This window comes from Lethenteron reissneri, chromosome 21 (assembly GCF_015708825.2).
Source record: "Lethenteron reissneri isolate LAM-NWPU_2019-01 chromosome 21, ASM1570882v1, whole genome shotgun sequence".
Classification (NCBI taxonomy): Eukaryota; Metazoa; Chordata; class Hyperoartia; order Petromyzontiformes; family Petromyzontidae; genus Lethenteron; species Lethenteron reissneri.
The window spans coordinates 13,437,793-13,462,043 of NC_083799.1; the positions used below are offsets into that span (position 1 = coordinate 13,437,793).

A 24,251-nucleotide genomic window follows, 5' to 3' on the forward strand; every position below is an offset into this window, starting at 1 on the left:
CATACGGCTCTCTCGGGCAGTGGTTTTTTGCCTGTCGCGAACACCACGACCGAGTTTCAGAGCCGTGCGCATTCGCAGCGAGTGAACTCTTGCTGCCACACGCACGACGGTCACTCATGAGCAAGCCCGAGTCGAGCCCCCATGCACGTTCCCAGGCCTCTCTTTGTCCCTGAGAAGGCTGCTTGCATGCCGTGTAGCATTAACTGAAGTCTGTGCACTGTGCACAAACACTGGATGTGGCCACAGGAGTCGTCACAAGCGAAAAGGTGCGAGGGGAAAGTTAACAGTGCAGGGACTCACATGCCTGGCCTTGTTTCTCTCCTCTTCATTTTGTAAAACTCCGACCCGAATGACGTTGCTGCCACCGCCCGTGCCCGTTTTGCGCCTGCGTCGCTGCTCATCTTGGAAGCCGCTCGCCCCCCCGCCCTCGCGCGCGACAGTTTTAGACCGATGGTAGCAAATACCTTTATAGTTGTGCCTCGTGGAAAATCAGGTTTTTAGCACTACTAGATCTTTTATAAACAAAGCTAAATTATACGTATTAAAAAATGAGATTATTGCAAACGCAATGGGGGTGTGTGAAGAGAGAAGAGGGGGGTGCTAGCCGACACGCGCCTTAGACCTCGAGGCCCTGCGTGCGTGCGGTTGCGGTGAAGGCACGAGCGGCCGTTTGGGGATCGAGGGCCCCCTCCCCATGTGCTTTGGGCCTCAACGTTGATCATTGCGGCTGAGGTTTGATGGTGTCGCTTTTTACCCATTTTTACCCGGCAATGATCTCCCCGAGGTCTCCACAGACAGACGCGTTCATCTTCAGGTATTGTTTCGATGAAATGTTTCCATGTTTACACTATTTTTGTTTTCCTCAAAGTGTAAAGGCGGGGGTGCATTAGATCTTGCCCGTGTCGTGGGGGCCTCGTCAGCTGACCCAGGTGCCTCTTCATTCAACCCAAGACGCTGGCTCTTGAACTCTATAAACTCCATCTGCCATTGATGATATGGCAGGAGCTCGCCCAGCATGGGATCTCAATGCCTAGGATACTTGTTTTTTTTTAATATCCACCTTTTGCTATTCTTGAAAGAACTATTTCATGAGTGATTAATTTGTGGTGCCAGTAATGTATACGTTATTGTATGTATACCTTTTTTTCTAATGCACGAAACTACGCGTGATTGCACGTGTAACTACCACCACCTGTTTACAGTATGGACAGGATGTGCAGTCGAAGTTGGCGGTGGGCAGTCTCACACCCTGGCTTCTCCATCCGCAGATTTTGGCGACGGAGCTAAAATGATTGGCCATTGTTCCAGCTGTCGTCCTGGTGATTACACATCGATCTTTTAACACGTAAATTCAACCCCATCTCTAACTTCAACTGTATGTGGAAAATGCATTCGCAGTTAGTGATCGCCAACATTTGATAGTCGGTGGCATAACATTCATGGAATAGAACTGATTCTTATGCTTGCGGTGCGTGCATCAATTTGTCATTTGAGAATTGGTTATTTACAATTCATGCAATTGTATGCAATAGCAAATGTTTCGACCTATGAAATTAACAAACGTGCACAATTGGGAGACAAATGAGTGCTAATGAAGTGGTAAAAATTAAGTTCTTTAAATTTCTGCCTAAAGATCTGACAACCATTATGAATATGTTGGCTCCTGAATATCCTGGAGGAACTCTTTGGTTGTTGCTGGAGAAAAATTTGATTTCTTGTTGCATGCTGAGAATGGTTCTCCGTACCTCGTGATAACTCGCGTGTTTCAGACTGAATCAGATTTTTGTTGGAGACTGATTTGCATTTACCATCAAACTGGTGCAACGCAAAAAAACATATTCCATGATCTTGTATGAACCACTTAAGAAATGTACAACAGCCAGTGTAGCGACAAACACCCATACAGTTATTCAACACATTTTGGTTCAGAAATGAGCAGCAACATAGCTACTTTCAAACAAATTATCCAGATGGGAAATTAGCCTGAGAACATCATGAACCAGCCCATACCCCATTCTCCGACTATCTCCAGGATTTTTACTGCCCAGGTCAGGAAATTATTTCAATCTGTGTTATTGTGTTATCTTTGTACATTTAAATGCACTGGCCACACCTCACCTTAGGGCGCTCTGCAAACTGCCCAACAAAGGCCACGCTCCCCACAGCTTCCTCTGCCCCATAATACAAAAAAAGAGCACAGGCCTTTTTTAGCCGCCCTGCACACAAACTTGCATGGGTTTTATCAGAACTGTACTGTGGGAATAGTTCTTCGGGGAGGCAGCTCGGTGGCATGTTCCTACGAGCCTCTGAAACGTTCTGCTCAGGGACGCGAGCGAAACGCATGTGGACGTGCCCGTGTCCATACGTGTCGCTGTGCCATCGGGGCACCGTTTAGCCCGTTGCCTTACCAACACTGAAGCACTACACACGTATGCACTAGCAATGACAAGCATGGCCATCGAACGTAAAACGCGCGCAATGAAAGGGTCGCAACGTGGCGGGCTCCTTGAGATGTCTCCACAATCGATCTTACATTCAGTACTTTTGTGTGGGCTCGTCCAGAAAACTTCGTGATGCCCTCTTCATTTTATTTTGATTAGGGTTTCATTCACGAAGATTCCTCCACGATGCATCTTCCATGCCACTCTTTGGCGAGGGGCCTCCAAAAGGCCGTTGGTGCGACCGCTTCCGGAAGCTCCTCCATTCTCTTCCTCGAAGCTCTTTCTGCAGCGTCTCTGTTCGAAAGGTCGATCATCTCCGTGGCGAACGAGCGAAACGTTCACGTTGTGCACGTGTCATCATGTCGCGGGTAATGGGCATGTTGTGTTGTAGCGCTACGCAGTTGAAAATATTCCTGTAGGGGGTTTGCTGAGCACTGGCCCGGCCCCTGGTCTTAGCCCGTGCATGTCGCGATGGGGAAGGAGTGGGGGGGGGGGGGCACGATGGTAGCACACCTGCGTCCTGCTCAACACGCAATGGGGTTCTGCATATTAACTCACATTTTCATTTCATTTTGTACGTTGAAGAGGCCCAGCAGATGTGTTTGTATTTCTAATTTATTTCTACACGTTTTCCTGGGAAACAAGTCTGGTTTGTAGGATGTACAGTGGGTGATTTTTCTTCCCAGTTGCGTAATAATGTGTACAATTTTTGTACAAATTTGTACCTGATACTTCCTAAAGTGTAAATGGGTAATTAAATGTCTTTTGCAGTTTAATATTTTTTTACATATTTTTGTGCTAATCAAATTTTTTGAAGAATTAAATGACATGAAAGTTGTAAAAAATGACATCAGCTATGAATTCCGGCTTGCGAGGAATGGTGCCCGTCTGAATGAACCTCGTGAGGTTTTAAACTCGCCTGGACACTGTACTAAACTGTCTGTGCTTGTGCCTGCAGGATCTAGGTTTGCTCTGTCCAACCGTAACTGGCCATTTGCCTGGGACTGTATCAGCTGGTATTGTGAGGATTTACAGGTATCTTGTAATCGCTCAATTTATTTACAATCGGGTAATAGATTGGAGATGTCTTCAACCTCTCGTGGATGGATCATGAGATTTATCCAGGAAAGCCTTGCCAATAAATACTTTTGAGGAAGTTCCTAAAATTGTAAACTAGTGCTTAAACAAACCCCACTTGTATGAGGACAACACAATTGTTCATGAACCTTCCTGCTGTACCGTTGTGGTTGAATTGCACTCCGAGCTTTGGGAGTTTCACTAATCTATATGGTTCTTGCCTTAAGGAATGCACCACCACACCACTTAATTTGGGTGGACCGCATTCCTTGTTTACAATGCGAGTCCATGGCCAACACTTAAATTCAGTGTTTTCAGCAACCAGGCTCCACCCCAGTGCATTGTGTGCAAAACTCGATTTGTCAATGACAGTATGAATATGAAGTGTGGATATGCTATCAAGTGGTGACAAGAATGAGAACTCACTTAGACATTAATGATTATAAACCGATAACCACCGTCTAGGAAGGGAATGCTTTGGCCAACACTTCCTACAGCAGAGTTGGGGAAACTTTCCTCACCTCTGGAAAGGCACGCATTAACGTCGCTTGCAATAAGTGACTGCACTAAAATTAGCAGTTTTACCAACTTTAAAGTGTTCTCCAGATAGTCCGATCAGTTTGCATAAGATGTCCTGCAGCAACAAATACTGTTTTTGCGCAGTCTTGAAACGATAGGGCTTCAGGTTGCTGCTGGCCAGAGTCCCCAAACCTGTCCTTTCCCTCCTGACAACCCAGCTGATGTCTGATGGAGGGGGCAGCTTCACTTGAATTGATTAAACGCAGTGTTGCCAGCAAGAACTGACGTGGACATCAACCCTCCAATGTGACACCAAGCCCTGCATTCCATTCTCTGAATGCAACTTCCCCAAGCCGATTCACTGCTCTGCCTTCAAGCCTGCATATGTACAAGCTTGTTTAATTTCACCTGTGAGAAGGCGTTCAGGTGCTTGCAGTGATACAGTTGTCCATTTAGAATCGAGATTATCCTGATAATTCCTGCCGATACGTTTCAAGTCTCGTGCATCATGCTTCAATTTGTGAAAGTTGGGCATGTGGCGTTTTGATAAAAAAGATAGGGGGGAATTTAAGGGTACCCATATCACTGGCATTTGATATTTCTTTGGTGCAAAATATTGCTTCCCAAATTTGGAAAAAGCCAATTCCTTCCCTTCTACTCTAGAAAAAGGGTGGGGAGCATTCCTTACTGCAGATCAAACAGGACTCTGGAATATATTTGGTCGGCACAGCACATTACCATATACACACCTTGATTACATCTCTGAACACGAGGCTCTTGAAAGTGACAAGTGATTCAGTGCACTAAAGTTCACGTTTCCAAAAGTATGCTCGTCTAGTATTGAATTGGGGATGCAGAAATACCTCCAGTGGATATTGTGGTAGGGCTCACGTGGCTATAGGCCATATGAAACTGAAGTCGAGACCACGGGTAGCAGGTTGCCCTGTCTTAGAGGGCAAATGGCATGGAAACTTCCAATTAGATCACAAGTTAAATTAGTACCCAAGGTTTAACGGCTTGGTGAGTTATAACTCCACTTCGCCACTGCTGTGCCATATTATCTTAGGTCATGCCTTAATCTCCCAGGTGTTTCATGGTCTGTCGTAACACAGCTGTTGCAGACCACTGGTTTTTGCCAGACCCCATGGCTACATGGTATGAGAGGTCACATGGGCTCCGTGTTGATTAGTCGTTTAATCAGTGAAAATGCACAACTTGTGTCCATGCATCCCATTATTGTCCCACAGACACTGCACACTTCCATTGAAGATTTTTTTTATTTTGTGACTTATATAAACAACATTCACACAAATCAAGTAAATGATTATTTAACGTGCCAAGACAGGATAAAATAATACCATCACAATGGACAGATGGGTCCAGAGTGAGAACATTTGACTTGACTGAGGTTTAAGTTTTGAGGTGAGCTTGGCGAGTTTTTTCACATTTGCATTAACATAACGATTGTGTCAGAAGTGGCATCTGGTGGACATTGGGTCATGGAAGCCTGCGGGGGGTGGGGAAGGGGTGTATGCAGTTTATAATCTGAGCAGGAAAGTATCATCGAGGTATTATTACTCTGCATTTTTAGTAGCAAGCCCCAGCCCCCACTGGCTCTAAATGAGGGTCCACCACTGGGTGTTGTTTGGGCCGTGTCGGCGTCACAGCAGGCGATGGACGACAATGGCATAACCACCAGGTGGCACTTGAGGGCCCTGTTGTCGGCGAGGCTCTTGTGCCCCCTGTGCAGCTGACAGGAGCAGCCTGCGCCACCCAGAAGCCTGTCATTGCGAGGGAGGATTCTCGGATGGCGCCGTGCCAATCTTTTTGTGCGCACCGTCACAGAAGGGTGGCTTGCCTGTCTGCTTGCACAGACAGAGCCACGCGACGCCACTCTCGGGCACCTTGAAGAGCACGGGCCACTTCTTGGATTCCCCCTTCCAACGCGCCTTGAAGTGAGAGCCATCGCAGAACGGCTTTGGGATGGGGGAGGAGGGAGAGTCAGAAAACGTGAAAGTTAGACTCGGCGACCAAGAGATTTCCTCACTCGGCACATCACATGCAGTACCTGTCCTCGCTGTGGCTACTTGTCACGTGATCCCTCCCAGATTTTTTTTTAGCTCCCAATCACCCAGAAAATATTCAGTGAGGAATTAAAACCCTTCCGTGAAAACAAACTTCACTTTGCATCTTGAAACCAGTGATACAAATTACGCAAATTGGCACAAATTAAATCACCAGTGATGTGCAGAAGCCAAGGCATCAGTGGTGACCCCTTGACCATATCGGCTAAGGGATCTACTGATGTAATGCCCCTTACAAATGTATTTTTTTTACAATTCATAAAACTCCATCTATTCCTCACTGCGTTGAGGTGGGTTGCACACCTACATGCTTGTTGGTCTTTTACTCCATGCAGAAAGGGTGCAGCAGTGATTATCTCGGAGCCGAACGACCTAAGTTCAATTTCCCACTCCACCAACCCGCGTGAAATAACGCTGACGATCTGCCCAGTGGTGGGGGGGGGGGCTCATCCAGCAGTGGATTGACAAAAGGGCTGTACATGCAAATACATCACGTAGATATGCATTCAGTTTGACAGGTATAATGTGCGTAATGGCGAATTTCCATGGTTTGCTGCGACTGGTGGTTGACACCTAGAAAACATTAACGGTCTTAGATTTGCAGACCAGAAGGTATTGGCATTACCATTGGAAAGTAACTACAGCAAACGTGAGAACTTGATAAGGCAGATACATGAAGAGAAAAAAGCAAAAGTCATATGCAACAAGAAATGGGTTTGCCGCAAGTCTACGACCCAGGTGTTTGCCTAAATGTTCACATTTTGACAATCACCAAGATAGACGGTAAATCAACTTAATCAATTGACACGTGAATGGAGAAGATTAATAAACTGCCGCTGTGGGGTGCACGATGCCTTTGTTTCGTTTGCATATGCCTAGCACCAACACAGATTCATGGGAATGAATACACGTGATGCTATCTTGAATAAAAGAGCATGGTTTCAAATGCCTATTCCAGCAACATGTTTTACGCATACCACAATGATGAATGCGGGCGACTGCCATTTGTAAGTGGAATGTGGGAATCTGCGGGACTGCTGTCAAAGGATTAAGGTAATTCTCGACCATCTGTTCCCCAAAAAATCATCATCGATTTCTAATTTTTCTTCAGCCCAGCCAGTCGCGTTAAGTTCCACAGGGATCGGTATTATCACGTTTATTTACATTCCGCCACGGAAGATCTGATCAGAGGACATGGACTTTCTGTTCACCAGTGTGCTTATGACATTTGAAATCTGGGACAAGCAAGACTTTACTACCCTGCCCGCTTGTCTGTTGGATATCGATAGTTGGATGTCTGATAACTGGCTGAAACCCGGACAAAGCAATATTTGCTGGTTGGACAGGAGTCTAAACTTGTTAACGTGCCTCATGCCAGCATCTTTAACTGTCAATTGAATGACACCCCAACTAGTATATAGGACTCGAGAGGCTTGGTGTTGGATAATAATCAATCCACTGCTGTTTCTGCTCCACTGAAGACATAAAAAAGCTGAAACCATTCCTCCCGGACTGAGATCGTGCTATCGTTCCGAACATCTCGTCTCGACTGGCAATGCCCTGTGCGTGGGTCTTCTACGGTGTCGAGTTAAGACGACGCCAATGCATTCAGAACGCCTGTGTGCAACGTTTGACCCACATCGTTCTTGTTGGTACCCAACCTCCCAAACTTTACTGGACCGACTCTTGCTTCCAATTGAGCTCTGTGCACGATTCAAATTATCGTTCCTAATTTACAAAGCCATCTTTCAGCAATAGCCTCAACATTTGACCGGTAAACTGTGCAGCTTTACAACCCTTGTAAGGATTTTGAGGTCATCACGTACCATGCGCCTCTCGTCATCCATGCTTTCGGCAAAAAAAGCGTTCTGGAGCTTGGCCTTTATCGGCCCTCAGATTTGGAATTCTCTTACATGTAGAACTGCCTCAGTTTAACACGTAGGCTTTCGCGACCTAATATCCATAAGAAGCTTTATTTTGGGTTAGATCGCGTTACATCCAGCATAATCAATTCTGGCGAATTGCGATGATGCTGGATGTAATTACCAGCGAAACGTCGTACTCAAAAATTGTAAATGTTGTGGTTTCACGCTTCAACACACCGGTGGGCTAAAGTAGTTAACTGTTTGTCTTTTGTCAACGTGACACTTTTTTACTGATTGGCCGTGTCGGGTGGTGGAGGGTTACGACACGTTTATAAATAACGCGATCTAACCCAAAAAGTGTATTATGAATGATGTGTGTGTGTGATACATGTTACTACTGCACGGCGCTCTCAAGGCGCTCCCCGTTGGTTGGGTCGCCCGCGCCTTGGACAAACGGAAAAGGATTATCACCTAAATAAACACGTGTCGAAATTTGCACTGCAAACACAAGAACCGCTTAAACTCTCGGAGGCGTAGGTGTGTCTCGGACTGCGGTGGAGGAAGTTTATGGAGGTTTTATTTGAAAATCTCAAACTACACAGCCTTTGAGGAGTTGCAATCGGCGAAGAGCAGTGTGGAAACACTGCAGGCGGTGGACTTTTTTCGCACCCTACGTGAATCGTCCGTGCTTGTCGGAGGTGCACGGAGAGTGCACGGCAACTGCGGTATTGCACGCTCTCGACTCAAGAAGCCACTGTGACCTTGACAAGGCGCCGTACACCGTATGTGCAACATGGAACAGCTGCGCAAAGACCGTAAATACAATTAAATGCACACCTTGTGCTATTCTTCTTCAGGCCAAAAATCCCACGTGTGTTTTTTATGAACACAAAGCTAAACGTGTGTGTTGTATTGTTAGTGGCGAAGCGTCTGGAAGCTGGGGCTTGAGGGCGAAATGTGGGAGAGTTCGAACTCTAAACTTGCCCCGGTCACTGTTCAGGCGATTGCGAAACTTTCCAAAGCAGTGCCATTATTTTTTTTTTCCCTTCTACGTGACTTTACCGAAAGAACCAAGAAGAGGAATCCCTGCAGTCACGAAAGCTTTAAATCGAAATTTAATTGTGGGTTTTTTTGGTGTCTAAATGTACCTGAAATAATCGTCTCCCCCCCCCCTTTATTTGGCTATAAAGCAAAATGTTACACTAGTAGGATGTTGGGGAACACATGTTAGACACACTTGGTGGCTACATTTCCCATCGTCGTTCTCAACGTTACGTACACGCTCATCGACGCGAACACTTGTAAAAGATTAACATACGATGAAACAAGTTATCGAATTGGTTTTACGCATACACCTTCCAGCAACTATTTCTGACACGATACGAGGATTTGGAACCCTAAGGAGGGCACCATCCCACACCATCCCACACCACCTCGGGCCCGGTCACGTTGGTTGACCCCCTTGCAAAAAAGTTGCCGCCCGTGCGATCCCAGCCCCCGACACAACCCCGCCGTACCTGGTTACGACTGAAGCCACACGCGCACCACAAATGCCTTTTGCCCGGTTTGCCCTCCAGGCGAAACGGCTTGAAGGCGACGGGCGCCCCGGGAGAATCGGCCCCGGCCCCGGCTGCTTTGGCGGTGCCCTCGGCAGCGCCTCCGGCCGCCTCCCCGCCGCTCGCCCAGCGCGCCGAGGCCACCGGAGACCACCCGGGGGCTCGAGCCCAGCGAGCGATTCCTGCCAATAACTGCGCCCGTCCCATCATGACCGCCGCGAGGTATTTTTTGAGCTCTCAGATATGATGTTGATGTCTCCCCCCCGACGAGACAAAGCGTGCTGCGTGCGTGGTGCTGCTGCGTGAGTGGAGCGGCAACTGTTAGGAATTCGCGTGCGGATTTCCTTTTATGGTCGGAGCGCTTTCCGTGACGTCACTCGGGGGGCGGGGGGGTGCGCCGGGAGCCAATCACGGGCGTGCGAATGAGCCCCCCATCTCTCTCTCCCCCGCCCCTCTTGGGAGGCAAAGACCGCGTGCAATTAACGTTGCACGTTCAAGAATGTTTAGGATAATTTTAACAAAACAAAAGCCTCCGGTGTAGCCTTCAATTTAAGTTACAGTATACGTGAGTTTTTTTACTTAGCCAATATGAAAATTAAAACCGGGTTTTTTCAAACGTTTACCCGAATCCGAACTTTTAAAAAGCATTTAACCCATTGAACCGTAAACCTTTTCTAACGGTTTTCGGTGCACCCGGAAACCAATATTTTCTATTAGGGCTGAACGATTAATCGATTTCAAATCGAAATCGCAATTTGAAACAATGCGGTTAGCAAATCGCAAAGGCTGCGATTTTTTTGATATTTAAAAGTCCTATTACTTTCTTATTCGAATAGTATTATTTATTGTTATTATAACTTTATTTACTTAACTTAACAATTTTTCTATGTTTGATTGTTCTATTTCATTTTATTTTTTAAATAAATACATGTTGGAAGCAATTACTATCTTTTAAGTGCTCATCCTTGCATGAGAAAATAAAGAGCAGTTCATATTTTAATGGTATCATATGGTAATGCTCCATCACATGTTTAAATCTATTACACAGTGAATTATGAACTGAAGCTTGGCTTAAAATGTTTTAATCACAATATCTGTCAGAAAAATCGCAATTAGATATTTCCCCCAAATCGGTCAGCCCTAGTTTTAAATTATATAATTGATAGAGGTTCTTCAGCAACCATTGAAAGCATCAGTGTGAGTACCAGTGCTGTTCAGCACGGATGATGTATAATGAAGGTGAAACCATCTCACACTGGTCATGTCTGGTAACTACTGATTACGTCTAATAACGAATGGCACCATTCCACAGAGTTGTCATATGCACAAGGTAGCAGGACTATAATGCTGAATGATGTCTAATACATTTTGAACCACAGGTCATGTTGAGTTGAACCTGACCACGCAACACTGAAGATTCCTAATAATGCTGAAACTTGTGCAGTACCCAATGACCATGCATAGTGTAGAAGTGGTATGATTCACTGCTCATCCCCAATAAGAGTGAAGCCAATGCACTGCAGTCGTATTCAGGGACACATATGAACTGAAAATGCATAATACATTATTATGATTGAGTTCAATTAAATAATACTGTAATTTACTTATTTATACATGAAAGCCACACTGAGTCGTAGGACTATTTTCAGGAGGGTCCTGATCCTACATTGGGGTTTTATGTTAAAAAATTCAGCCAATTAACGAACAGTGTTTGTGATACACGTGGATGGTAACTAGAGCACCCGGAGAAAACCCATGTTTTGTGCGAGGGGGCAACACTTTATCACTGTACAGATGGACACAGATGGCGATTAGTCCACTCGCTATACCGCCTCCTCCTGGCTAGTCCGGGGTACGGCAACTCCTTGACGCACGATCACGACAGGCAGCAGCCACCACCACTACCCGGCTGTTCATAACAAAACCATTTTACAGTATAGAGGTCATATATAGGAATGCTACCACAGTGGATGCGGTTCAGGGTTCACCATAAGCTTCTCGTGGGAGATCAACAACAACCACCCCTCCTCCCCCAGAGACGATCTTCCTTCGATCCCAGAGGGCCTCTTCCACACCTGCTGCGAACAGCGACGATTTCGTGTCTCACGCAGCGTTGCGAACACTTCGAACGCCGATTTAAAACGATTGTTTCGTACACACGTTGTTACACGTTGGCTTTCGCGACCAATATCCGTAATATAGGTTTTATTTTTGTTTTGGATTAGGTCGCGTAAATGTAAATGCGTCGTTAAACTCGCCGACACAGCCAGTTAGTAAGGTTTGGCACGTAAACAGAACGTGGAAATTCATTACTCGTACAGCACACCGGTGTGTTGGAGAGCAAATCCACTCAGATTGTAAATGTTGTGCATTTGCTCTCCGACACACAACCGGTGTGCTGTACTCGTAACGAATTGGCACGTTCTGTTTTCCGCGACAAACCTTACTAATTGGCTGTGTCGGGTTTAAGGACGCATTTAAATTTACACGATCCAATCCAAAGTAAAAAAAAAACCTCTATTATGAGAGTTGTGTTGTGGGTTTGAAGCTTTCGTGACTGCAGGAATCCATACTCTTTGGTTCTTTCGGTAAAGTCACGTAGATAGAAAAATATAATTATTTTATGAAATATAATTATTGGTTCTTTCGGTAAAGTCACGTAGGTAGAAAAATAAAATTCGTTTATAAAATAAAATGTTTGGTTCTTTCGGTAACGTCACATAGGTAGAAAAATACAATTATTTTATAAAATAAAATCTTTGGTTCTTTCGGTAAAGTCACGTAGGTAGAAAAATAAAATTAATTTATAAAATAAATTATTGGTTCTTTCGGTAAAGTCACGTAGGTATAAAATAAAATTATTTTATAAAATAATATTTTAGAAAATATTTTAAAATAAAATAAATAAATTTATTTTAATTATTTGATAAAATATTTTTATTTTATAAAATATTATCTTATAAAATAATTATATTTTATACCTACATGTACGTGACTTTACCGAAAGAACCAAAGAGTATATTTGTGTTGTGAGGTTTTCGCATTAAATAAGTATAACCTGTAAAAACAAAGTTTTTCACTATAAATCCTTTATATGCGTGGCAGCGAACTTAATATAAAGGATTTAAAAATATATTCGCCTGTGGAGGACGCGGGGATCAATCCCGCGACCTTTGGCATGGGAAGCGAGGGCGCTACCAACTGCGCTACTCCGCCACGGCCTGTGGAGGGGTTACGCTCTTGGCTCTTACACTCTGACGTTCAGCCAAAGCCATGAATTAGTTCTATTTGAATATATGTAAAATACATTTTTTTTGCCTAAAAAGTGTAAAATTTTGGGAATTTTTTTTCACGAACAATAATTGTCTGGCACAACGAGTCTGTGTGGAAAATGTCAGCTCGATTGGATCACGGGAAGTGGGTTAAAAAACGACCGAAAGATTTGCACGGTCCTAAGCAAGCAAGCCAGCAAGCAAGTGACCTTAATATAAAGGATTTAAAAAAAGCATTTCTCGTGACCCCGTGCGGGGGCGTGGCTTAGTGACCTGGAAGCGGAAGCTGCGCGCACGCGCCCTCGCGTTTCCCGCGAAAGTGGCGACCCAAGATTCCCGCCCGCCACCTTCTCCTCGTCCTCCTCATCGTCGTCGTCGCCTCCCTGGAACCTTATCGCCGTGCCGCTTCAAAACAACAGCAGCAGTAGCAAGCACGCAACCCGCAACGACTGCGACATCAACACCCAGCGGTAACAATCGCGACTGTAGTAGGAGCACTCGGTTCCGTAGCAAGCGATTTAAAATCTCTCGCATTCCATCTCCGTCGGCCTCCCTTGTTGTTGTTGTTGTTGTCTCTGTCTCACGGCCTCCCGTGAGAACCTCCTCGCACACTGTCCCCCCTTGTGTCGCACGCACGACCCTTCCCCACCGTCTGCCCTCTCTCGTCCCTCCTGTGTCACCCCCTTGCCCCGTCGCTATCTTGCGCCCGCGTGTTTTTCTCTCGTCTCGTTTCGTCTTAATTCTTCTGTCACTGACTCCTGTTCGTCTATCGGGACTCCCTTTTCTCTACACGTCACCTGCCATAAGCCCAAGCCAAATGTTTCACCCGTGGGTACCACCTGAAGTGAACGTTACTTGAGCGTTCAGTGTTCTCCATATGCGGCCAAGTCGGCTGAAACATTTAATAATCTACTGAAATAAGCGGGTCGTCAAGTAATTAAATCTTGTATACATGTCGGTACACGACTAACCTTAGGTGGTGAGATTTTATGCGTCTTGTGTTGCACTTGCAGGAGCTTAATTAGCAGGCAGGCGTACAAATACAATCCTTCGTCCAGGCTCCACGGTGGCTAGGAGATGTTAACTACCTCGCCTGGTATACAGGAGGTCATGGGTTCGTCTCTCTCTTCATCATCACAGTGGCTAGGAGATGTTAACTACCTCGCCTGGTATACAGGAGGTCATGGGTTCGTCTCTCTCTTCATCATCACAGTGGCTAGGAGATGTTAACTACCTCGCCTGGTATACAGGAGGTCATGGGTTCGTCTCTCTCTTCATCATCACAGTGGCTAGGAGATGTTAACTACCTCGCCTGGTATACAGGAGGTCGTGGGTTCGTTCCCGACCCTGACGTCTGCTGTGTATTTGGAGTCTGCTTGTCTCTCTCTTCATCATCATAGTGGCTAGGAGATGTTAACTACCTCGCCTGGTATACAGGAGGTCGTGGGTTCGTTCCCGACCCTGACGTCTGCTGTGTATTTGGAGTCTGCTTGTCTCTCTCTTCATCATCATAGTGGCTAGGAGATGTTAACTACCTCGCCTGGTATACAGGAGGTCGTGGGTTCGTTCCCGACCCTGACGCCTGCTGTGTATTTGGAGTCTGCGTGTCTCTCTCTCTTCATCATCACAGTGGCTAGGAGATGTTAACTACCTCGCCTGGTATACAGGAGGTCGTGGGTTCTATCACCAACCCTGACGCCTGCTGTATATTTGGAGTCTGCGTGTCTTTCTCTCTTCATCATCACAGTGGCTAGGAGATGTTAACTACCTCGCCTGGTATACAGGAGGTCGTGGGTTCGTTCCCGACCCTGACGTCTGCTGTGTATTTGGAGTCTGCTTGTCTCTCTCTTCATCATCATAGTGGCTAGGAGATGTTAACTACCTCGCCTGGGATACAGGAGGTCGTGGGTTCGTTCCCGACCCTGACGGCTGCTCTGTATTTGGAGTCTGCGTGTCTCTCTCCCCGTGGTTGTGTGGATTTTTCTCCGGGTCCTCCGGTTTTTTCCCTCCACGTTTAGAATCAATATCACGCGTATTTGGCTGCTGCTGCTATACATTTCCACGTGATAAGACAATTCGCTGGACTATCATTAGTGGCCAGGTCTCTTCTGGTAAAGCGTTTAGCCTTAATACTCCTATTAGTCATATACAAGAGGGTCTTGTATTCGGATGTTTTGCCATTCAATTCAGAAGTTATCTGTGTAAGGTGTAATTTGCGAATGTAGAGCCACCTCACTCGTGTAAGCTCTCCAACAAACTTGTTTATTCCATTCAGGAATGTTTAGCATGTGGAAGGAAACCGGGGTGACGCTCAAGGCTTTGCGCAGATAGTTGGAAACTTAATATTGTACTGTATTGTGCAGATTATTTGCTGTCAAGATCGAGTGCCACAGGGGGCATCTATGGAAACTTAGATTTATGTATTGAATCATTTAGGTTTACAATGCACTGTGAGACTAGATTTGCGCTAAAAAATAAATCTAAATTCACGTGATGTCCAAAGTTGCGTTAAGGCGAATAATGAGAACAAAACTGTGCCCCGAAAACGCTCGCTGGTTACTCTTCAAACCCACATTGTTTACTATTAATGAGTTTAGAAAAGTATTTTATATCATTCTAGGTTACTATAAGGATTTGAATGTTATCGTAGTTATTTATAGTAGCAGATTCATACCTGATTATTCACCAATTACTACATTTATGATATAATTTTACACATTAATCACCTCACGTGCCCCCTGGGACATTGCCACGTACCCCCAGGGGTCTGCGTACCCCCGGTTGAGAACCACTGCAATAGATGGACTCGGCCTCATGAGTCTTGAGCAGTGACACTGAGTGGTGTGTTGTCGGTGTGTGCATAGGCAATGCCGCTCCCGGCCGTGGAGGGCCTCCTCCGCACGCTTCAGGATGGTCCCCCGGATGACCAGGTGGATGCGCTGCTCACCCTCTCCAGGTGAAGATGCACTTTAGCTATGTCTGTTGGGCTGCCGAGTTTGTGTTCCTAGTTGCACCTGTCCAGGCGTGGCCAATGGTGGTCAGGGGTAGCTGCTCAGCAAGAATTGAAATGCAGCTGTGGTGCACATATCAGTCTGCCTAGGGTCACCTCTTTGCGAATATGTAAGTACAGTCATACCTCGGTATGCGACCGCTTTTGGAATACGTCACATTTGGTATACATCATATTTTGACGAGCAAAAAATGTCTTGGGATACGACGTCTTGCTTGGGATACGACGTCTTGCTTGGGATACGACCCGCTTGCTAGAACTTGTATGGGTCGGGTTGAGTCACCGCGTACCCGCGTAGACCCCGTTCACGACTAAAACAAAGCGCCACTCCTCAGTCTGCCTGTACAGTAGATCTCGTTCAGTGCACAACCCGTGCTATAACTCTCCGTGAATTTTCACGTGTTTTTTGTCATTTTAACGTGAAATTTTTGCGAATTATTCATGTTAAATTGTATTTTTATTTCAATTTATTTTAATTTATTTATACATTTATTTTAATTTATGTATGCATTTTAGTAAAAAGAAGTGTCTAAATTATTTTATACAACCCCATTAATGTATAATATGCCATATATAAAATATTATTTCTTATACTTTGGAACGGATTATTTCCTTTCCCTTTATTTCTTATGGGAAAAATTCGTTTGGTGTACGTCATTTTCGGTATAAGTCCTACCTTCTGGAACGAATTAACAACGTATACCGAGGTACCACTGTACTGTTATTTTGGAGATTATTTTTGGGGATGGAAACTTAGTCTCTGCCGCTATTGTCTACGCATATGTTCATCCAGTCGTAGAAAATGTTTGGGTTATAGTTGCCCATCGATGGTCCTCTCTACGTGTTGTCTTTATTTGTCTTTTAGTTAACCAAGTATGAAGGGACGCTGCTTTGTTTAGGGTTAGGGGTTTAGGAATAGGGATCAGAGATTATGAGTTAGGGTTTAGAACTAATGATGGTGTGTCTAAACTGTCTTTTCTCTAACCTGAATCTGTAGTGCAGTATCCTCGGTCCTTTTCAATGAACAGCAAATAATGAAATTTCTCTTTCAGTCCGTTTTACAAGTAGCATCAATTGCAGTGGTAATAATGCGGAGAAATCACTGCACTGTTGCAGCCCAAACCTGGCAATGTAAGTTGTGGTGATGTTTAATTGCACCAATGGTGAAGACAGTTGTAGTATAACTACATTCACCACAAAAGTGACCTACGAGTACATGGTAACTATGTGATAATGAAATGATTATTACACAAGCACTGTGTGCATTATCGTAGCAATGCAGCATTGATTGCGTTTTGTGTATTAATGTCAACTAGCATTGCTCGTGTGGCAAGATGTTAACTACCTTGCCTGGTATACAGGAGGTCGTGGGTTCGATCCCGACCCTAATGCCCGTGGTCGTGTGGATTTTTCTCCGGGTCCCCCGGTTTTTCCCTCCACATTTAGAAACATGCGTTTAGAGTATTTGGCTACTATAAATTTCTACGTGACGATAAGCCACTTGGTTGCGCTATCATTTGTGGCCAGATCGTTTCCTAAAAAAAGAGCTATATAGCTCAGTGGATTTACCTGGTAAAATTTAAAATAGTTAAATAGATGAGCATGTCTGTCTGTGTGTGCAGTAACTTGAGCTCTGAAACAGCTGGTGAGGTGGTTATGGAACTGGTTCCCAAATCGGAACACCTCTTCACACTACTGCAGGTGTGTGCATGTCACTTGTACCTATATTCATGCTGAACCCAAACCAAGTTGGTCCAAATGAAAAAAAATCTCCACATGCCCATAATCAATGTCTCCGAACGCCCCCTTGTCTCTTGTTTCCCACTTCCATCCATCTTCTCAGTCACGAGTGGGTAGCTCCCAGCAGGTGCCTCCAGCGGAGGTTCAGAATGCCGCCCTGCGGACACTGGGCTTCTGCCTGGCACAACCCTTGCTCGTTGCTACTCTCTCCGGTAATGATGCAATTCTTGGCATGTCATTGACGTTCTTCTCTGTGGTGTCAGTTGGCAGCACGATCCGATGGTTGGATTTGCAAGTCGAAGATCCCTTGGTTTGAATCCAACCTGGATGAGGTGTCCTGGGGGCTTGTTTGTGAGCCATTTGTGTGGAGCTTGTCTGCTAGGATTGTCTCCTGTTGGCAGAAGAGTACAATGGCCTACAAAGCTATATGCGGAATCTCTTTTTTTTTCTGTCCGCTTGGTCCTCCGCACATGCTTCGTGATCCGCCCATGTGCCTCTGTGCTAACGAGCTTGTGCTTTCATGTCTGCGTGTGCAGATGACACTGCCGATAGCCTGCTGTGCATGCTGCTGGATGTGGCACACGGCTCAGGTGATCTGAACACCTCCACCAGGGTGCTGTGGGCCCTCTCTCAGCAGTTGCTGCCACCCACCTTCATGGAGGCAAAGGTTTGTCTCTGGAACCTTGTAGTGGTTCAGGCACTTTCTCCCATCACTGCCGGCCTAAGCGTGGGATTGTGCCACGTTGCATGGTGTTGTATTGTGTTTTGTTGTCATGTGTTTTGTCGCATTGAATTATCTCATGGTTGTGGTGTACAAGCAGTGAGGCTTTTGCTATGGCGTAGCGATTGAGTCTGCATGCGCTGTGCAGAACAGGGCGCCCCCTTTTACTCCTCGCTCCAGCGCCCGTGTCAACCACGTTACACCACTGGGCTATTGCCAAACTGCACTCACAAGTGGCTGTAGTGCAGCGTTTATTTCACAGACAGGTTGTTTAAGCTTCCACGGTTTGTATTTAAAATTCAGAGGGATTCGCTGCAGAATGAGGTGTGCTGCTCGCAGGACAATCGTGACCTACATAATCCTGTCTTTTAAACAAACCTGAGGTGCGATCTGGAATACCGGAAAGAATATTCTTAATACTTACGAAAATCATTAAAATAAAAAAGGAGATGTCATGCCTGAATGGAGCAATCCAATAAGGATGAAAGGTTTTCATTGATCAAGTGTGGTAGCCATGCAATATGTGATGTATTGTTTACATGTGCTGTTTGTGGCAGTGTGTTATGGGTGGTCGACATGACAATGGTGTGTGTGGTTGATTTGTATAAATATGAATGAAATGCATGCGTCCTATGTGTGCCTATGATGGTGTGGTGTGTGTTTGGTTGGCCTTCGCTTATGGCGGTGGAGTTTGTGGTTGACATGTGCCTGTGGTGTGTGTGCTTGATGTATTGTGGTTGAGGCGATTGTGGTTGACATCAACCCGTGCATTCCCGTGGCATCTGCACAGCTGTCTTCGCTGCTGTCACTCCTGGAGAAGCTAATGGCGCCAGGGGAGGCTCACTTTGTGGTAGAGAATGAGGCTCTCAAAGTATTGAGCAGGTTAGCATCGCACTGGGCACCGTCACTTGTCTGTGCTAACAACAGAGGCATCCTGCATTGAAATCACAAGGCATCCGTGAAGCAACTACTGTGAAGTTATGATGCTTGGGTTAACTGTGACAAAATAAATGTATTATAGTCATTTACAACCCTTTCTTAGTCCACTGCTGAATGAAGACCTTACCTCACCATGTCATTCGTAGGGTGTTATTTTACCATTCTTTGCCATGCTGGTTATTGCAGGGGATAAAGTCTGATTCTAAGGTTTGTCAGAGGCTTCTCTTTCCTCCACAAATTCGACACGGGAAGTGGTCACACGCTAGTTTGCTCAACGTTACACTTTTAAATAGAGCCGAAGAGAAAAAGTAATTAATGGACATGTATAATTTCACTCCGAACAGATCTCTGTTGAATTACTGAAAATGTAAAATAATTTAAGGTATTTATTGAAAATGGACCATGGTTAAATTGATGAAATAAAGAGGCTGGCGAGAGCAAGTTGGAGTGCTTTTGGAATAATTAATTATATCATGAATATGAATTTTCTCTTATGCCTATAGAATATGTATTAATCACTGTGTATTACCTCAAATCTATTTGAATTGGAAACATGGACGATGTAAAAAACAAAAGCTGATGTCTGAAGGCAAGGAGAGGTGCATACTTGGAATTGTACTTAAAAAAAAGAAAAAAATAATACATTTATCAGAGAACGCGAATCAGAGACATAAAAGTGAGCTTGGGTAGATACATTTCTCGCAGTGATGATGGCTAGTGGTCGAAACTCATAATATAGCTAAAGCAGGCAACACGTTTTAGCATCTACCACTATGGACAGAGCAATGAGATCAGCCCTTGTGCAGCATTGAGATCGCTTGTTTCATCAGGAGACCGTAAGGGGTAGCACCGGCTTGGATAGACCTTCATCTTCAAGTGGATAGATCGTTGTTGTTGAATATTGACGGTGACATTATTGATGTGATGATGATGACAACTGAGTTGACGTGGAAGGATGGCGACATGAACAGTGCGCTTGTGCTTCCCGATCGCAGGATGTTGCAGCAGGTTCCGCGTGCGATGACACAGAAGTCCACCTCGTGGCTTGCGCTGCTGCTGCCTATGCTTGCCCACTCCATCGCTAAGGTGCGTGCGCGGGCCCTGTCCGTGTTGGAGGCGGCGATGCCGCTGCTAACCCCCGGCTCGTCGGCGGAGCTCTCAGCCTCCGACTCCGCTGCTATCTCCGTCGTCGTTGAGGCTCAGCTCAAAAGCGTGAGTGAGAGAAATTACGCATGCGCACGAACGTACGACAGGGTTGGCCCGGTGACATCGCCCCAGCACAAACGCTTTCGCCGCTCGTTGCAAAGGTTCACGGATTGAATTCCAAGAAAATACTACGCACAGTCTGCTTACAGTTGACGTTAAATGACTTAATTCATAAAAGTGGGCCATTGTGTGCCATCGTCATGGCCCAGATTTTACTGCAAATATACATGGCAATCACACCCTTAGGCGAATATTGTGCAAGTTGCTGTTGAAAACAGTCTTGAGGCTCGGTGAGGCTTTCCTGGGTAAATAGGTTTGGTAGAGACAATAATTCCACTCCTGTATGTACACACCTGCTCCCTGGATATCTCAAGTCGTTTGTTGCACGCAGCGCTGGAGCAAGAGCGGTGTTTATAGAGTGCGTGCACGTGTGCGACATTGTGCTGCCCTTGTGTGACTGCTTGTACGTGACTTTGGTTGCCTTGCAGAACCTGCTTAAGGAGATGGAGAAGCTTTTCGCTGCCAAGAACGAGGTGCACGTGATGCGCGTGTGGGCTCTGTGCGTCACGCTCTTGTACTCGGTATGTATGTATAACTTCTTTCACACCGTACGTAGCCAACTGTGTTAATCGGAGGTGCGGGAGGGTCTATTTGATGCATTGCGCATTCACTGCAGCACTTCCTTGTTCGACACTCCAATGAACATCAAACTGCACTTTTCTACGTTGAACTGCGCTGCATTGCTTAGTCTCGTGTGCCAAGTCTCAAGGATTGTACTACGTTCTGTGTGTCTTCTCCTTTGTGTGCCACGCACCTTGTTTTGTGTGCACCGTACTATACGCCCTGTGTTGTCTGTACTCCATGCTGCCCTGCACAGGTGCTGCGCAAAGGAGGGAAGCTCACCAATGCCGTGCTTCACCTGGCAGAGCTGGGCTTCCGTAGCAGCTCCTCGGAGGTTAAGAGCGCGGCTTATTCCGCGTGGAAGAACCTCATCGACAACTTTACCTCCGAGCCCGGTGAGCAGCAGCAATGAAGATAATGATAATTTTGACTCACGAAAACACTTATGATTTAACTTCTTTCGCACCTTACGGAGTCAACCATGCAAATCGGAAGTGCGGGGGAAGGACAACAAACTAAACACAAAAGTCAGTTTTAAAGAAATTAGTTTTCAACTTAGATTTTTTAGAAGTGCATAGCTTCAGTGGCTTTCTAATATCGGAAGGAAGAGCGTTTCAAATAGCCGCAGAAGCGCATCCGAAAGCGTGCGATGCAGTGCCGTCTTTAATATAATATGCAAACGATATTTATATTTAAATAGATGAGCAAACTATATTTCTTCTTCTTGTTGTTTTAACAACCCATCGGCCACACAGCCTTCTGGGAGTGCCAGATTTCAGAAAAATGTTTGCCCCTACAAGAATCGGTTCGAGAATATATTTTGTGCATTGTTCCTCATTTTCTCTTTATTGTAAATTTTGTGAACTCTGCTCGCCCAAATCTAACCAGCATTTATAGGAAAAGCCGCGGTTATCCTGTATCCATGGAGAATGGAGATTAATCGAATATGCCGGTTTTCTGAGTGAAACTTTTGGTTCACCAAAATTTGGCTAGAACATACAATTTTTAAGAAAGAAATGAAGTCTCCATTTTAACGATGATTTGAGAAATAATTAGTTCTTTTACAGAGGTAGTCACCAGTCAGTTGTAGAGCATTCTAAGTTAATGTTATAGAAGCAGTGGGGCAGTTTAGAGTACAGTATACAGTAGTACAATACTGTATATACAGTACAGTGAAACTAAATTAGGTTAGGCAGTTCATGGCGTTTACCCAGATCACTAAAGTGTCGCACTTATAACACTACACTTATAACTTAACTTAAGGGTACGGTACAAGCACAAAGCGATCGCAATGGCGGATGTTTACAATTGAGGCTGCCAATAGCGACACCACTTGTCAGTGTCTTGAAGCTTCTGTAAGCAGTGGATCTATGAGAAGCGCACGGAAAGCTGCCGGATGGCTATCGGAAATTTTCCCACATGCGTGAAGGAAGATTTGAATTGCCGTCTATAGCAGATGTTGATTAATAGAGAATTCCTGGATGGTAAAGTGCTGGATAACAGAGCTTTTCCTGTAATTCGCTTATCATTTACATAGACCATAATGAATACATTCTAGCATGCACAATTTAAAGCATGCATAAGTTGTGAGATAATGTATGAATCTGCAATGTTTCATTCCGACCACTAAACTTTTTATATCACGTTTTTTTTACACCCAGGAAAGCCTCACTGAGTGTTTTGACTCGTTTTCAGGAGGTTTCTGCCAGTTTTACGGAGTAGGGGGTGAATTGCTGTGCATCTTCCAATTGAGTATTTTGCGGTGTTTAATTTAAATTTTGGACTAGGTTGCTGGCACGCAATGGCCCATTCTTGCAAATTATGTTCCGAGATCTTTAACATCAATCGTGAAGCAGACCTTGCATTTTATTTTTAGGATTGATACACATGGCAGTATTCACCAGGGTGACTGCTGGATCCATACCATGAACCACACAAGCAGCAAACGCCATACCGTTAAGCCGCGTGGATTAAAGTCATGACGACAATAGTCGCGGTGAAGGCACGTGGCTTAGCCTCGCCTCTTGAGACGGCCTTTGCGTGCGTGCTGCTTGCTCATCGCGCTGTGTGCGACCGGCTGCAGAGCTCCTGAGCAACGGGAAGCGTCTGCGTCTATTGCTGCAGCCACTGTTGGTGACGACGGTGCGGGTCGAGGTGCTGGCCCAGGCCATGCTTCATACGTGGTGGCACCTGGTTGGCCGCCTCAAACAGCAGGTGGCAAGCAGCTTTGAGCAGGTAAGGCTTATTAACCTCAAGGCTTCACCTTCCAGTCGCCTTCAGTCCATTTTCGTTATCGGTCATCACCATCTTTAAAGTAGTTGAATAATTATTTGCTTTTGGGTAAAGCACCATAAGCATCTCAGAGTACTTCCATCTCATCTCAAATATTTTAAAGGTCACCCACAAGTGGCATCTGTCCCTGTTGATTCAAATTGACTCAACACCTGGCCTGAAATACAGGTTTCTTGAGTTAGATTGCGTAAATATAAATGTGTCGTTAAACCCGCCACCACCCGACACAGCCAATTATTAAGGTTTGTCATGTAATCAGAACATGCCAATTCGTTACTAGTACAGCACACAAAGGGGCATAAGTCTGAGAAGGGGGCAGTGATTGCTATGTAAAATACCAATTGAATAATTTTTGGGTAATTTTTTTTATTAGACAAATTTGGACCCTGTTGCAAGAACACAAATGGCCTTCTCTTGCGATTGACGCCAGGCGATCGTTAGGGTTGAACTACCATAGGTTACAGGCAAGGACCCTTTCTTTAAGACAGGGGTCCTAGTTTCATGCAAAATTCTATAATACGTAACTCAAAATGATCATCACGGTTTTGAAGAGTATAAACAGCAACATATTATGGGTTGTGTAACACATACTTTTCTCTTTTGGATGGAATGATGGATGTACGAAGGGGACTTAGCGTCTGGTTATTTATGTTGTTATAATCTCCACAACTACGCCGATGATTATTTTGAGATCGGGGATATACTTGATAACATCTACGGGATCTAGCGGATGGAAGCAATGGTGAAGTGTTGAAGCAACTGCAGCAGGAATCCTAACATCCACTTTAGTGGAATATTGTTACGTATTTTTTTTCCATGAGGTTTTGCCTTGATTGTATTCAGCCAATGGAATTAGCAGTGCCAGGATCTTTGCAAAATTGTATAATCGGTCACTTGATCTCTGCAAT

The 24,251-nt window shown here is 45.1% G+C and overlaps 2 protein-coding genes across 2 annotated transcripts in view; one reads left to right on the forward strand and one right to left on the reverse strand.

Annotated features, from left to right (window-relative positions):
- Positions 1 to 5,295: 5,295 nt before the first annotated feature.
- On the reverse strand, positions 5,296 to 9,868 carry CISD3 (CDGSH iron sulfur domain 3). Its single transcript, XM_061555876.1, has 2 exons — positions 9,504 to 9,868; positions 5,296 to 6,013 (listed from the first exon to the last, which is right to left on the reverse strand). Exons 1-2 carry the CDS (start codon positions 9,750 to 9,752, stop codon positions 5,822 to 5,824), a joined length of 441 nt encoding a protein of 146 aa, XP_061411860.1. The 5' UTR covers positions 9,753 to 9,868; the 3' UTR covers positions 5,296 to 5,821.
- A 3,247-nt stretch (positions 9,869 to 13,115) lies between these two features.
- RIF1 (replication timing regulatory factor 1) overlaps positions 13,116 to 24,251 on the forward strand; it is a 49,065-nt gene continuing 37,929 nt past the window's right edge. The window contains 10 exon segments of the mRNA XM_061555878.1: positions 13,116 to 13,284; positions 15,679 to 15,770; positions 17,447 to 17,525; positions 17,668 to 17,776; positions 18,101 to 18,231; positions 19,076 to 19,167; positions 20,220 to 20,436; positions 20,919 to 21,011; positions 21,308 to 21,446; positions 23,135 to 23,286. Coding sequence (XP_061411862.1) covers positions 15,682 to 15,770; positions 17,447 to 17,525; positions 17,668 to 17,776; positions 18,101 to 18,231; positions 19,076 to 19,167; positions 20,220 to 20,436; positions 20,919 to 21,011; positions 21,308 to 21,446; positions 23,135 to 23,286 — 1,101 coding nt within the window. The 5' untranslated portion in view covers positions 13,116 to 13,284; positions 15,679 to 15,681.